The following is a 13,625-nucleotide window of genomic DNA, read 5'->3' on the forward strand; positions in this document are numbered from 1 at the left end:
TGAAAAGAGATCCTTTAATCGCATTCCATGAAACTTTAACGTCTGCAGCACCACCTCCATCATTAGGATCGATCCTCTTTGTCGATTTTCGAACAGATGGGAAAAATGCTGCACTTCATCACTCGCAACAGTGCAAAATTGAGCAGAGTGTAATAAATGCAATAATAGAGGTTTCCAAAGGTAGAACTATTTAGTTACAATAGTGAAGTGTAAAAGGTACATGATTCAGAACGATAGGCCAGAAAGGTAAGGTGAGAAATCAGACATGCATCACGGAAGGTCCTGTTGGAGAGAAAGGTGTTGCAGATTTTGGGCACTGGAGACAGATTTGTATCAACTCAAGAAAAAAACATTAACAGAACATCAGGACCTTGACAAGGGTGACTGAAAAGCATTGATCTCCTGTTGTTATAACAAAAAAAAGAAGTCTGAAAGAAAGAGTTCCTGGATTAAATACTTTATCTCCTAACTCTCGGTGTCAAATATCCTCAGAGTCCATTAAGTGTTATTCCCTGAAAAGACACTAAAGAAGAATTGGGAGAAAGAAAAAAGCACAAAGGATGGTTCCAGGTTTGGATTCTTAATTTTATAGGGTTGAAGTTCTAATGAATACTATATGAATAGGGAGGATGTTACTCGACCTTGCACCTGTGTCTGTAGGTCGAAAGTAGTGTCCGATTGATTGGGCTGGATCAGTCGAGTTATCAGAGTCCTGCCCGATGGGCAAATGAACATATAAAAAAGTGGATAGATAAGGAAGATTTTGCCTCACTAGCAAGTAATAGTAGAGCCATCTGTTCATTCTATAGACTGCACCAATTACCAGAGGCCCAGAGCATTTCTGTTATCTGACAGCATATGCATTGCAGACCAGCCAAACTAGCAAAAGGTAGTAAAAGATAAAGCAAAAAATCAAACACAAGAAAAAGTACATATGTCGTAAGGGTACCTGTAGTTGCCTGTGAGGGTGTCCCTTATCAAAGAATCAATGCTTGTCACATGGATAAGATCATAGGTCCGTGGATATGTAGGAAATGGCTCACACCTATAGGAATTTAAGAAGCATTACTTAGTTATAATAAGCATGAGTTACAAAAGAGCAAGCTAAGAACAGGAAATTCCAACTGAAAACCCTAACAAGATAAAATAAGCAAACTGCTTGTCAAAATAACTAACTTTTGGCCTCAAGTTTCAAGCAAATGCATCTCGTGATAGTATCAAATTCTTAGTACAACACAAGTCAAAAAAAAAAAAACCAACAATATCCACAATCATATTAAGTGTGGTTTGTAAAGTGTTTTAAGCAACTTACCAATTGTGATGGATACCGATAAGACCTCTGTCATAAATAACACCAAGTGTTGATGGCTTGCGAGCAGGAACAACATTCATGACCCAAACTGGATCTTTCATAAGACCAGCAGCAAAGCCCCCAAAAAAAGCATTCATGTCCATGACATTGCGGATACTTGGACTTGCCAGGTTTGAGATCAATGACTTGTAGTATGTTATCCGCCTGACCCAACGTCTTGTGTCAGCTTGAAATGCAGCAACTCCATTCTTCATAAGAGCAGCTCGAGGAGGGGGTCGATTTAATCTAAGTGGCCATTCTAGAAGAGATCCAATTGCACTGTCTTCATTTGCACTAGGCATTCTACTAACACAATTTTCCAGTTCAGTGTACCTGGGTAAAGGAATGGTCAGCACATTACATGGAGCACTCTATGCAAAATGGAAAATGATTGACTTGATGAGATAGACAACATAATGCTCACCAAGCATAACTTGGGTCATGAGATTCACTACATAAGTCAAGCCCAAATACATTTTGGTTAGGCAGACATGCATCAGAGGCGGGCTTTCTCCAGATTACAGTGTTCCCCTCCACAACAATCAACTCATAACACAATGCATGAGCCACAGCCTGAAGGTCGGTCCAATCTTTATCTTGATTATCCCCTTGTACGGCAGGACCAGAAATGACAAAATATCCTCCAGGTCGAAGCAGTCGGTCTGCCTCTATAAAGTATGTTCCATCTGCGGTCAAATTTCTAAACATCAATATTAGTTGCACAAGCAGGCTTATATTTATGTACGCAAGGGAGAAAGAAAAAGAGATTACTGTGTGCAGTAAAGGGGATAAGGCATTGGGCGCAGTGAATCAAGTCAAATGCATATGCAGGGAAGGGTAACCGCCGGATACCAAGCATTGCAACAACTGCTGGTACCCCCCGTTCCAATGCAAACTGAACATGACATTTGTCTGAATCCCTTGGTGCAAAAGAAAGAGTCAATATTCCTTTGTTAAGCAAGAATCCTCCCAGACTGGCGACCTGGGTCATCAGCATTCCGATATTCACAACAATGCAATAAGATAAATAGAAGACAAAGGAAATGCTAAGAGCCTAAGACATAATACAAAGCACCACAAGAATGGAGTATTTCTGATAAGAACATTACCCCACAGCCCATATCTAGAGCTGTTCTCAGCTCATGTTTACTGATAGGAATGTACTGAGCAAGTTTCTCAATGTATTGCATAGCTCCACCTGGGAACAAAGTGCCCTCATCAGGGAAAACAAAAGACGGACCATCTTCCTTCACCAACTCCTGATAAACCTTTGCTCCAGCAATCTTAAAGTGAGGCATGTTGCTACGCCATACCTGCACAGTTAAATGCCAGAAATTGGAATATGAAATATGCCACTAATAATCTTACAACAGGAGTTGCAATGTAAGACATCAGTTGATCAGCAAGCAAGCACAAGGATGATATCTCCAAGGAAAAAATAAACAATACCAAACAGGCTGCTTTTAACAGAAGCTCTAAGATAACCAGTTGGGAACACCTATGATCACTGTGACTGAGAGGGAATGGAACACGTGTTTCCAAAACAAATCCAACATCGACCACAAAGGAATAAAAAATTATTTTACTTTCATGTACATCATATGTTCAAATTTTGAGCTATTCATCATGTATTCAGAATATGGTAGCTGTAAATTGGCACAGAAATGATATATTAGTGTTGTAGGTTTGAAAGCATAATTTGAATAGTTAGATCTTCTTGAACAGAAGCGTGAACTTCAGAAATCAAGATATAGCCCTATCAAAGCATTCCTTGGAATTAAACAGTGTCAATAAAGTAAGGGCCTGTTTTTCTTCGACTTGAATAAGAGGATTTTCCACACATTTTCTGCAATGTCGATGTCCCAATATTTCAAACACAAACTTGGACTATGAATGTACTATGGGTTATTGCAAAGTCCTGATGATAGCATAGGAAAAAATATATTGATACCTCTATAACATGGAAAAAACTTCTTTTCTTTTCCTTTTAAGTTTTCTCCTGTCAGCCCAAGCATCTTCCAAGATTATTTTTTTTTAAGAACCTTTGCATGACAAGCATGAAGCATTCTAGTGGCGTGAAGCATTCTAGTGGCGTGACTTCATGATTTAAGCAACAACATGATGATTAATAATTCTGATTTCGGGGTAGAACCATAGGGTGCAGATCTCAACAGAGATGGAAGCAAGAGAATCACCACCATAAACAGCTGGGGTTGTTGGATGAAAGTAAGCCCGTCATATTGCTGACTGGATCATGGATCAAAAACCAAAATAAGAATTGGTCGTAGCATGAAAGTTTTCTCTATGAAAAGTGATCAAAATTCCTTCTTCTTTGCCACAAATTAGAACAAAACAAGACTAGTTTCATATTAGCCAATCCATGAATGAAAGTAAATATAACAAAAATTTCCCGAAGTGGCAAACATGAGCTAGCAGATGATTACGTTATTGATATGCAGAACAGGATAGCTTTATCCAAGCTATAAAATACACATTTTGCGCCATAAAACAAGGACTATTATTGGATAGCCCTCCCAAAAACCACATAAAAAGCAACTGGAAACAAGTATTTATGGCAATTCTCTAGCGAGATATCTTCAATTGGTTTATGAATATAGAGAAACATCATATTTTCAGTTCATCTCAAGAAGCAAGCAACATATTTCATGTAAAGAACCTGCTCCCTCATGGGCTGCAACCAACTGATCCACAGTAATGAAATGGACGGCACATACTAGAGAAATTCAGCAAAACCTTTTTCACCGGCACACCATTTCTTTCAGGTAAATGCTTCAGGCGAAACATACACTTCCGTGCATGACAGAAAACTCACTAACACAAATCTTCAATTATCTTACACTTCTTCATGTCGTTACCTAAGACAACTGACGGTAATGAGTTTTCAATTATCTTCGATTTTCTGTCAGCAATTGTGGAAAACACACTTAGTACGGAAACTTCAGCAAAATGGAAAGGCCAAAACAAATTGAAAAACTAAAAGTTCTGGTTCGTTCTAGTCCCGTTGGTTCAATTCTACTTCAACCAAGAAAAGACGCCTTTGAAGCGCTCAATTCTTCTAAACCCATCAGTTTCAACGACAAATCACCATGCGGAAAAAACCTGAAATTTTGCTAGAAAGCGCTCGGATAAATACAAGCGAGCAAAAGAAGTCGAAATTGAAGCGCGAAAACAAGAAACAAGCAAAGATCAAAGCCTCGGCAACGACGGATCAAGCAGGAAAGGAGAGATGGGAAAAAAGGATAAAAACGAAGAAAAAAGAGGAGGCTTGCCACCTTAGACAGGCTGTCTGGCCAGCGGACGGGGATCCGGTAGCCTCGTGGCGGCGGGACCAAGCAGAGCAGCGTATCTGCCGGAGAGGGGCAGTGGCGCTCCCGACGTGGGTCCTCGCAGGGCACACGGTGGACGACGTCAGCCGAGCAGGCCGGCAGCGGCTGCCCGGCGGACACCAGCTTGACAAGCCTCTCCCGCTGTCCAGCATCCGCGTCCGATAAGGCGAGAGAGCGCCGGCCAGAAGCAGCGACGGAGTCCCCGAAGGGAGTGAACACTAGAAGGAAGAACACCGCCACCGCCAGGAAGATGGCCGCGGAGGCGAGGTCCAGTAGGTGGAACTGGCGGCTGCGCTTCTTCATCGAGAGGTTCCCGTGGCCCATTTCCGAAGCTCACACCTCACTCATCCGCCGGAATCGCGCCGGATCCTGCCGCCTCCCTCCGTCAGGACGATTGTAGGCTGTAGCTCGAGTGCGCGAGGATTCCGTTTTAGTTCACGCCCCACTGTGCTCGGTTCCAATGTTTATTGGCATAGCGTTTGACTTTATAAATTAAGCCCCTTCAGATACTACAAGCCACGTGTACACGTCAGTTTAGACGCACAAACTGGATCTGCTCCGCGTTCCGCTTCATTTAATATTCCAAATTACGAATGTACAATTGTACCCCTAAATTACATAATAATTAACGAAAATTGCCATCATTTTTGTAATCTGCGGGTTGAATATATGTGTGTCCTTGGTCCGAATATCAGATTCGAAACTGGTTGGACATTTGGACCTTGAGATTTGGATTTGCTTTCGATTCTTGGATATAAGATTCTTAAGACCATGTGAAAGATTAAATCTCTGCCAATTGGCAAGAGGCTCGGATTAGGTTGATGGATGGTTGATCTGATGGTTCGGGTCGATATTACTTATCCGTTTTCAAATCTATATCCAAACTTAATTCTTACGTCGGTGGCTCCCCGGATCTCGTCGTACCATGAATCTGCTGAAAATGATCTACCGACGATGATCACCGAAGCTATGACGGGTCCACATGCCACACTTCAAATTCAATAATTAATTGAAACAAATCTTAACAAAAATAACAATAAAAATAAAATTTTAATATTTTCTCATGACCAAAGTTTAGGTGAATGAAAAAAATCTTATCACCGGAGTGGAAAACAAAGTTTTTTTTTTTTTTTTTTTTCAAAAAAAAAGTGGTGCTTTCACTATGTTTTGGCTTTGCATACAATCATAGTTGAAAATTTGAAATAAGTAGGTCTTGGATCTGAGACATGACGTCTCGAGATTTAGTTGACTCTGATAGTAAGCCGAATGTATGTGAACGAGTCAAAGTTCAAGTTGCTTGGCTTGTACTGAAGCTCATTAATTTTAGTGTTTTATATAGGGAATGACATGTAGTGTCGTCGTGTTTCTGAGATCCAGTCAAAATCTATATTCTCGTTTGGATTTTTTTTTTTTAAGATTTAATCACATGGATGCGATTTCCAAAGGCTATTTTCTCGAGGTATTTATTTTGCAAATCTAGTGATACGATTGCAAATTTAACATTGTTGTTATTGATATGGGACCGGGGTCTTTGAATTATCTTACTACTAACGATGTCTTTAATGTGCAAACTTAGGAAATGACATAAAATAATTATATTTGTGGCCTTAAAATATAAATATGTAGGCGACAAGTAGTCAACTTAATGTTTTTCAAAATGCTTCTCTTTTTTCCTTTTTCTTGTTGTTGCTGCTTTTCCGTCTTATTATTATAATTATTATTATGGCTGAGATCTATGAAATATAGATCCACAGAGGATTCCAAATCCAAAGAGGTCAGGATCGGATCTCCTAGAACTCAACCGAAAAGATTTCCACCTATCCATACCGATCCAGATTCAGATAAATAGGGATCTTCATGGTTCGGACCCTGCTTTTATTCAGATTCGACCCAGTTCAATCTTATTGGATTTACAATGGTTTTTTTTTTCTTATTTTCTGGAAAATGAAACTAAATCGACTTAACTAAGTTAGAACCCAATGTTTGCATTTATTGAAATTACTATTGCTTCTCATAATCCAAAATCTGATTTAGATTCAGACCACCTGCGTATCAAACCTGAAATTTGATCGGTTACCGTATCTTGTTATCCTTACTAATCCGGATTAACTGGACTTGGATTTGGGTTGATAATAACAATCCGAAACGTCTACATCAGGACCATATCACTTCTGTTTCACGATGGGTGTCATTTTCAAGTTTGGCAAAGAAGTGAAAAGCATTATTCCCTAGTCAACCCAATTCTCGATTTCCCTTTTCTCGTTCCGGATCTTTTATGGGCTCGCTGTTAAAGCGTTCTGCCTAACGTTGAAATATGCAAAAGAATGAGAATATGGATGTTGAATTAATACGGTCCCATGCATAATTGCATATGAAGCTTAGGCTAAACAAAATCTTGTAAAAGAATGACAAATACATCATAATGGGCTCTAGAGGGCATAGCATAGCTAGTTGAGTTAGTAAGCCGGTGAAAGTTTGGGGTGAACAGCGAGTTGAGCTACTCGAGCTCGACTAGTTAAAGCTCGGGTCGTGAACGAGTTTGAGACTTTGAGTTGAGTCATTTGTTTAACGAGTCGAGCTCAAGTTCATGAGTAGAGACTCGTTCAAATAATCGAGTTGAGTTCGAGCTTATTACGGAGTTGAACTCGAGCCTTAATCGAGTTTATTGAGTCTTAATGAAGTCAGTATATTCAAACGAGTTTACGAGTTTGTGGAGCCTTAAACGATTCGAGCTTGAGCTCAACACGTAACAATGAATATCAATTCTATTCAAACGAGTTTGTCGAGCTCGAACTCAACACGTAACGATGAGTATCAATTCTATTCAAACGAGTTTGTCGAGCCTTAATTGAGTCAAGCTCGAGCTCAACACGTAACTGCTGAGTCGAGCTTGAGCTGCTTTCGTTGAGCTATTCTCGAGCTTGATTCGAGTAGAGCTCGAGGCTTCATTAGCTGAGCTCGTGCTGACTGCGTTTCGGCTTGACTTGGCTCGTGTTCACCCCTAGTGAAAGTCCAGCCGTCAGTTTAATTCATGTAGTCGCTACTCCACTAAATTGCAAAGGGTGAATGTGTGACACTTTAGTAGGTGATGAGGATATCCCCCGACACATGGGGGAGGGGAGGTGGGCCTCCCTTGTATAATACACGAATCATAATTTAGAAACTCAAGTGTGAGTTTGCTATTTCATTATCATGCAGTAATGTGGATGAGGTTTCATTAATTAAGCTGCCGCTAATGATCCAATGGCAAATGCATACTTTTGTTACTGAACACAACATTTTAGCAATGCAAAAGAACATCGCTGTTAGTAATGCTGAATATGCGACAAGGAAAATTCACACTATCAAACAACATTCACACACCCAAACAGGTGGTAGTCTACTGAGCGGCAAGGTGGTCCACCTCCCATACGGACTCGTGTTTGAATTCTGGAATGGTCACTGTCACGTCCCGTCTCAATTGACGCTTCCTCTAAACTGTAAAACATTGAGATTTATTGCAATTATAGATGTGACTTGTAATTCCACCAACCAAACATGCTAACAAAAAGTTGGGCACAATAATGACAAAAGTTTATTTTCACAGCAAAATAACAAGAACCTCACAAAAAATAACGCGTTTTACTTTTAAAAGAATAATACAAAACACAAAGAAAGTTGACTGTGTTTAGACTTAAAAGCTACAAAAGAGGATCTTGAATGAAAGAAAGTCAAAGGCAATCGTGTTTTTTTTAATGTACATCAAAAGAAAGTGCTGCTTTGCCTAAAATTAGGCTGAACACTTATAAACTGATCCAGCGGCTTAAATATATAAATTCTTTTCAAAATTACTTTGAATAATTTATAACCATAGTAACATGTTTATAAATATTAATTTCATTAATATCAAGCATGATTTTAGTTGTCTTCATGAAAGTATCAACTTTCTATTTTATTATAATTTTTGATGTTATAAAGCTGCTGAATATTTTTAAAAATTTTTAAACATATTTTTATGGTTTGAGATATACAGATGTAAAGGCCCACAAGTTCTTTCGGATTCCTTTTATATTGCTTTATTTGGCGAATATGAACATAATATTGATGCCATTCACCTCGCTGATTTCACAACCAACAAAAAGATCAAATTGTGCTTCGTCATCGAAGAAATGCCTTTACAAGTCACACTTTGGCGTCTTTTTGACTTTGAAGCTCAACTTGTTGCGAAAACCATATGCGCGTCCAGTTGTGATGATTGAAGATTCGTTTATAAATAAAAAGAAAACTGGGGATCAATTGTGAACGTCTAATTTGACCGAAGTAGACCCTTGAACGAAAATTAAGGATGTCAAGGGATCAGATTCGAATATTTTTTTTTTATATATTCACATATTCAGATTTGAATCTGCATTTAAATACAAACCCAAAAAAAGACATATCGGAATCCAAAAGCCGATTTCACAATCTGTTTCCAATTCAATTTTTACATTCATATTAGAATCTAAATCCGAATTTTGAACCAAATCTGGCTAATGTATAGTATATTTATTTAAAACTAAGTCCGTACTAATCAGATATTTATGCATGTAAGTTTGATCTGTGGTCGATTTAAGAGTCCCACATGTCCATTTAGTTATTTTTCAAAAATACTTTATTATTATTATTATTATTTGTAGATTTTTTCCATTTATATCCTTTAACAATGTTTTTTTTGGGACCAATTGACAACCGATTCATCTATATGCCAGCAATTCACTCTATCGCTGCCTCAATGACGAGTGGCAGAACAGAAAAATCAGTCACATGATTGTCCTTTTAACAAGGTATCATAAATGGCTGCAATGCATGGTCTCTTAACAATGATAAAGTTTCACATTCCTATATATATATATATATATATATATATATATATATATATATATATATATATATATATATATATATATATATAGCTTTCATAATTTTGTGGGGTCTATCTATCTAAATCTAGGGCTTATAAGAGGACAAAAGAAAAGAAAAAGACCTTTCCTTGTTGAAAAAATATCACCACTTATAAGCAATTGACGTCCCTTTCTTCTCTAATTGGGAACAAACAAATGCACCATTGACATACTTTGGCAATCTAACTATAAACTATATTAGAAGTTTACCACAATGAAATCCCCAAAAAAGTATTGAAAGATATTCATTACTGTCAGTTATTTATCTCTTATTTTCTATATAATGGGTTATTTGACAACAGTAATACTTTTTTACTGTCGCCTGAATCTACCCAAAAAACAAAGGTAGCTTCATGAAACCCTTGTTATGAAATACTGTAAGAATTGTTTCATGAATCTGCTCTGTTTTTTAGGGTAGATTAATAAGATAGTAACAATGGGTTACTATTAACCAATGTTTTTGACTGTCTTTGATTTATTTCTCAAGATTTAAGATCCTTCTCCAAACACTTTCTTAATGCAAAAAGGTAAAATAAGGATTTCAACTACAAATCTTTTGTTATATCAACAAAAGCATGTCATGTCATGTTAGGTCCACTATTCTAAAATATGAAGTAAAGGAACACCCCATTAAATAATTTCATTAAAAGAATTACTATTTTCTTTGACAAAATTGATCTCAAGGACCAACTTCATCAATAACTGCCGGGCAGGTATGAGCCTGTCAATGGGCCACTGGACAATACTGGTGAGAAGGAAAGCTTCATGAGAAAGACATTTGGTAGCCGACGGGAACTGATACGATGTATCACTTTCGAGATCCTTGTCATGCTCTAAACCGCTTTGCCCTTAGTATTGGACATTGTGGTCTTTATTCGTTTAGTTTCTTTGGTCTTATATGGGCTTGAAATTAACCACAACCAAGTGGAGCATGTACCTGTGGACCACGCTTACCGGATCTTAATTAAATAGTGCATTTGGATCTTAAGATCCAAATCTTGTTTGTACTCCGGATCCATCTTAAGATGGAGAGCCTGAGCCCAATTCATGATATGATCCAGCAAGCATGTAGTTGAATGTTTTTACTTTAAGTTCTTAATGAGCTCGAACATGCATTTGATAAATGGTAAAGATCGGTGAAGCTTATATGGGTCCTGTTCACATCATTTGACTCATTTTACCTCTACCACATTCTTTGAGAATCTCCGTAAGTTCTGAAATACATTTGTTGGAGTTAACAAAGATAAATACTCGCAGAGGAGAGATACCTCAAAGAGGCCAAAGCCCTTCGCCCCTTTCCTTTTGAACCCGGTAGAGAGCGAGACATCGGTCAACTAAAATGTCGAACATTCACCATTTGTAGTATACAGGAATAACACCCACAAGAATCAAACTGATGACCAACTTCGCTATTCCCTTTCGAGACAAATACCTCCTGAAACATTTTCCTTTCTTTAATCGTCGCAAATGGGCAAGTGTCTTCTTCTTTTCTTCTTCTTCATGCACTCGAATGCAGTTAGGCAACTGCACTCAAGCCCATTCGTGTGCAGGCATGTGTTCAAGCTGGGTTTCCTAAGGGCAAGCCGATAGGTCCAAGGGCCCACCTGGATCCAGATCTTAACAGATCTACTGAAAGACCAAAACCTGTGTCAAATTCCCCCGAGTGTGCTTAAGAAAATGTTAATCAAAACCCAGTCCTCACCCAGAACAAAGTAATACGTTCCATGTTTGACTGCGTTCCGGAATCTGCAGATTTGGATAAAAAAACTTCATTTTGAACTGAGTTATAAAAATTTTAAGATCATTATATATATATATATATATATATATATATATATATATATATATATAGTGGGTGTTATATATATATATATAATGATCGGACCATTTCAATAAAAGTCCGTTCCATCTAATCATATCGTCCCGTATTGGGCAGTTTTAAAATAAAAAAGAATAATAATAAATTTTCTTTGAAATATTAGCCGATACGGGGTTGAATGTGGCCTGAATCCGCGCTACATCAGCTAATAATTGAAAGGGCTTGAAGTGGCCCCTTTCTTGGCCGATACGATGCATTTCTACCGATACAGACCGAAATTCTTACTAAACTCGTAATCGCTTCCATTTGCGACGTGCTGGATTTGGGATGGTGCCCGACGTATTGATACTTCCGACCTTGCCCAAGAAAAGAATCACAAACATGGATCAAGTGGGACACATTATCCCAATTTGTGTTCTATGATTGACAAGGGCCAAACTTTTTGACCGATCTGGAATTGAGTTTGTCAAGAATCAACATCAAATTAGGACTTGAGTTCCTCAAGGGGTGTAACGTAGTCAATCGAGCAGATCGACACGTAAAAAACATGCCGCATGTTTAATTCCTGTGGGTGTTACTTTCTTAAACCGTAGACACAGTGAGACCTCAAGCACCATGGGACCCTGGAGGCAAGAGGAACCCTTTCGGGTTTTTCTGAGAATGGATTTTTAACCTCGTGCTCGCCTGAAATTAATACTTTAGCCAAGGTTAGGTCAGATTTAAGATCCTCAGTGAATACAAATCAATGCAGATCTCAGCTAACAAACACATCCTTAATGCAGGAATAACATGCAACCAATTATCAATAAGATAAACTCATTTCGGTAACAATATAAGTACTGTGGAAAGCAAAATTCTAACCATGATGAAGAAAGAATACTGCATATTGTTCAAAATTGCAAATGCCATGAATAGGATCTGCAGTCTGCTGATCACAAAAGTTGAGGAATGAATCTATCTGTTCTCCAGAAGTCTGAGAAGGATCTGAAAACAACTTAAAATGAGAAGCAATAGAACCGCAGAAAAGTGGAAAGGAAGAGAGAAAGACAGCAAGAATGTTCTGGGGGCGCCATTCTTCTTTCTAACGACTTGATTCTCTCGAGATAGCAAGATAACTAGTACTCACCTGCACGAGTCTCATTAATGCAGCACCGACATTCTTCTGAGTTCTCACCCACCTGAATATTAACTATGGCAATCATGGGCTTCATGAGCCAAATATTTTAGACACAAATGAGAAAAGAAATGACCTGATTTTATGTGTTAATGCCGACACAAGTCCCTTGTAGACGACCTACTTACATCGGTGGCTTCCCGGATCTCGTCGTATCATGAATCTATATGGTACTGAACCTGCTGAAAATGATCTACAGACTATGATCACCCAAGCTAGGACGGGTCCACATGCCACACTACAAATTCAATAATTAATTGAAACAAATCTTAACAAAAATAATAATAAAAATAGAAATTTAATATTTTCTCATGACTAAAGTTTAGGCGAATGAAAAAAAATCTTATCACTGGAGTGGTGGCTGTTTTTTTTTTTTTTAAAAAGTGGTGCTTTCCCTATGCATATCAGTGTAATTTTTTTTAGAACACAAATAGTTAACATCATGAAAGTTCGAAATAAAAACTAACTGCTACCAATCCCGTCCCGACTGTTGTGCCAGTTCATTCCATTGTGGAAATGAATTGTAATGGCCCTTTTTCTATTTTTTGGTGATGGTTTTTGTTCATTCAATTCTGGGGTTTTCCTTTTTCCTAGTTTTGCACTTTCACTTTTCGTGTTTTAGGTGCTGTATCATGGACAAGGAGAGGAAATGCAGGGAGAAAGATGCATAAATTAAAGAGCTGAGGCAGAGGATTAATACGGTCAGTAGTCATTTGAAACAAATGGAGTTTCAAGCTCAGAAGCACAAGGACATTCAACTGATGGACAAAGTTAGAATCCAAACTACCCAAGAGCATCTTTTTTTTTTTTTCCTTTTAACATGCTTTTGGTAGTGGCACGGACGGGGTCCCCTATGATCTTCCAAAGGTGACATTAATTGGATTAACCAAACAACGGCAGCTTCTATGAGTTCAAGCATTTGAAATCACTGCTAAAAACTTCTGCTTGCTCAACAGGCTATACGCGACACAATCTAATCTGTTTCAGTTACGACGGAGGTTTGTTTGATGAGTGT

The 13,625-nt window shown here is 38.3% G+C and overlaps 1 protein-coding gene across 1 annotated transcript in view; it reads right to left on the minus strand.

The window, feature by feature from the left end:
• LOC116247833 (probable pectin methyltransferase QUA3) overlaps nt 1-5,140 on the minus strand; it is a 6,087-nt gene extending 947 nt beyond the window's left edge. The window contains exons 1-6 of the mRNA XM_031620187.2: nt 4,645-5,140; nt 2,461-2,664; nt 2,123-2,333; nt 1,776-2,037; nt 1,313-1,684; nt 950-1,045 (exon numbers count right to left, since the gene is read on the minus strand). Coding sequence (XP_031476047.1) covers nt 950-1,045; nt 1,313-1,684; nt 1,776-2,037; nt 2,123-2,333; nt 2,461-2,664; nt 4,645-5,022 — 1,523 coding nt within the window. The 5' untranslated portion in view covers nt 5,023-5,140. The remainder of the gene's footprint in view (nt 1-949; nt 1,046-1,312; nt 1,685-1,775; nt 2,038-2,122; nt 2,334-2,460; nt 2,665-4,644) is intronic.
• Nucleotides 5,141-13,625: the final 8,485 nt, after the last annotated feature.

The sequence above is a fragment of the Nymphaea colorata genome, chromosome 2 (assembly GCF_008831285.2).
Source record: "Nymphaea colorata isolate Beijing-Zhang1983 chromosome 2, ASM883128v2, whole genome shotgun sequence".
In the NCBI taxonomy this organism is placed as follows: Eukaryota; Viridiplantae; Streptophyta; class Magnoliopsida; order Nymphaeales; family Nymphaeaceae; genus Nymphaea; species Nymphaea colorata.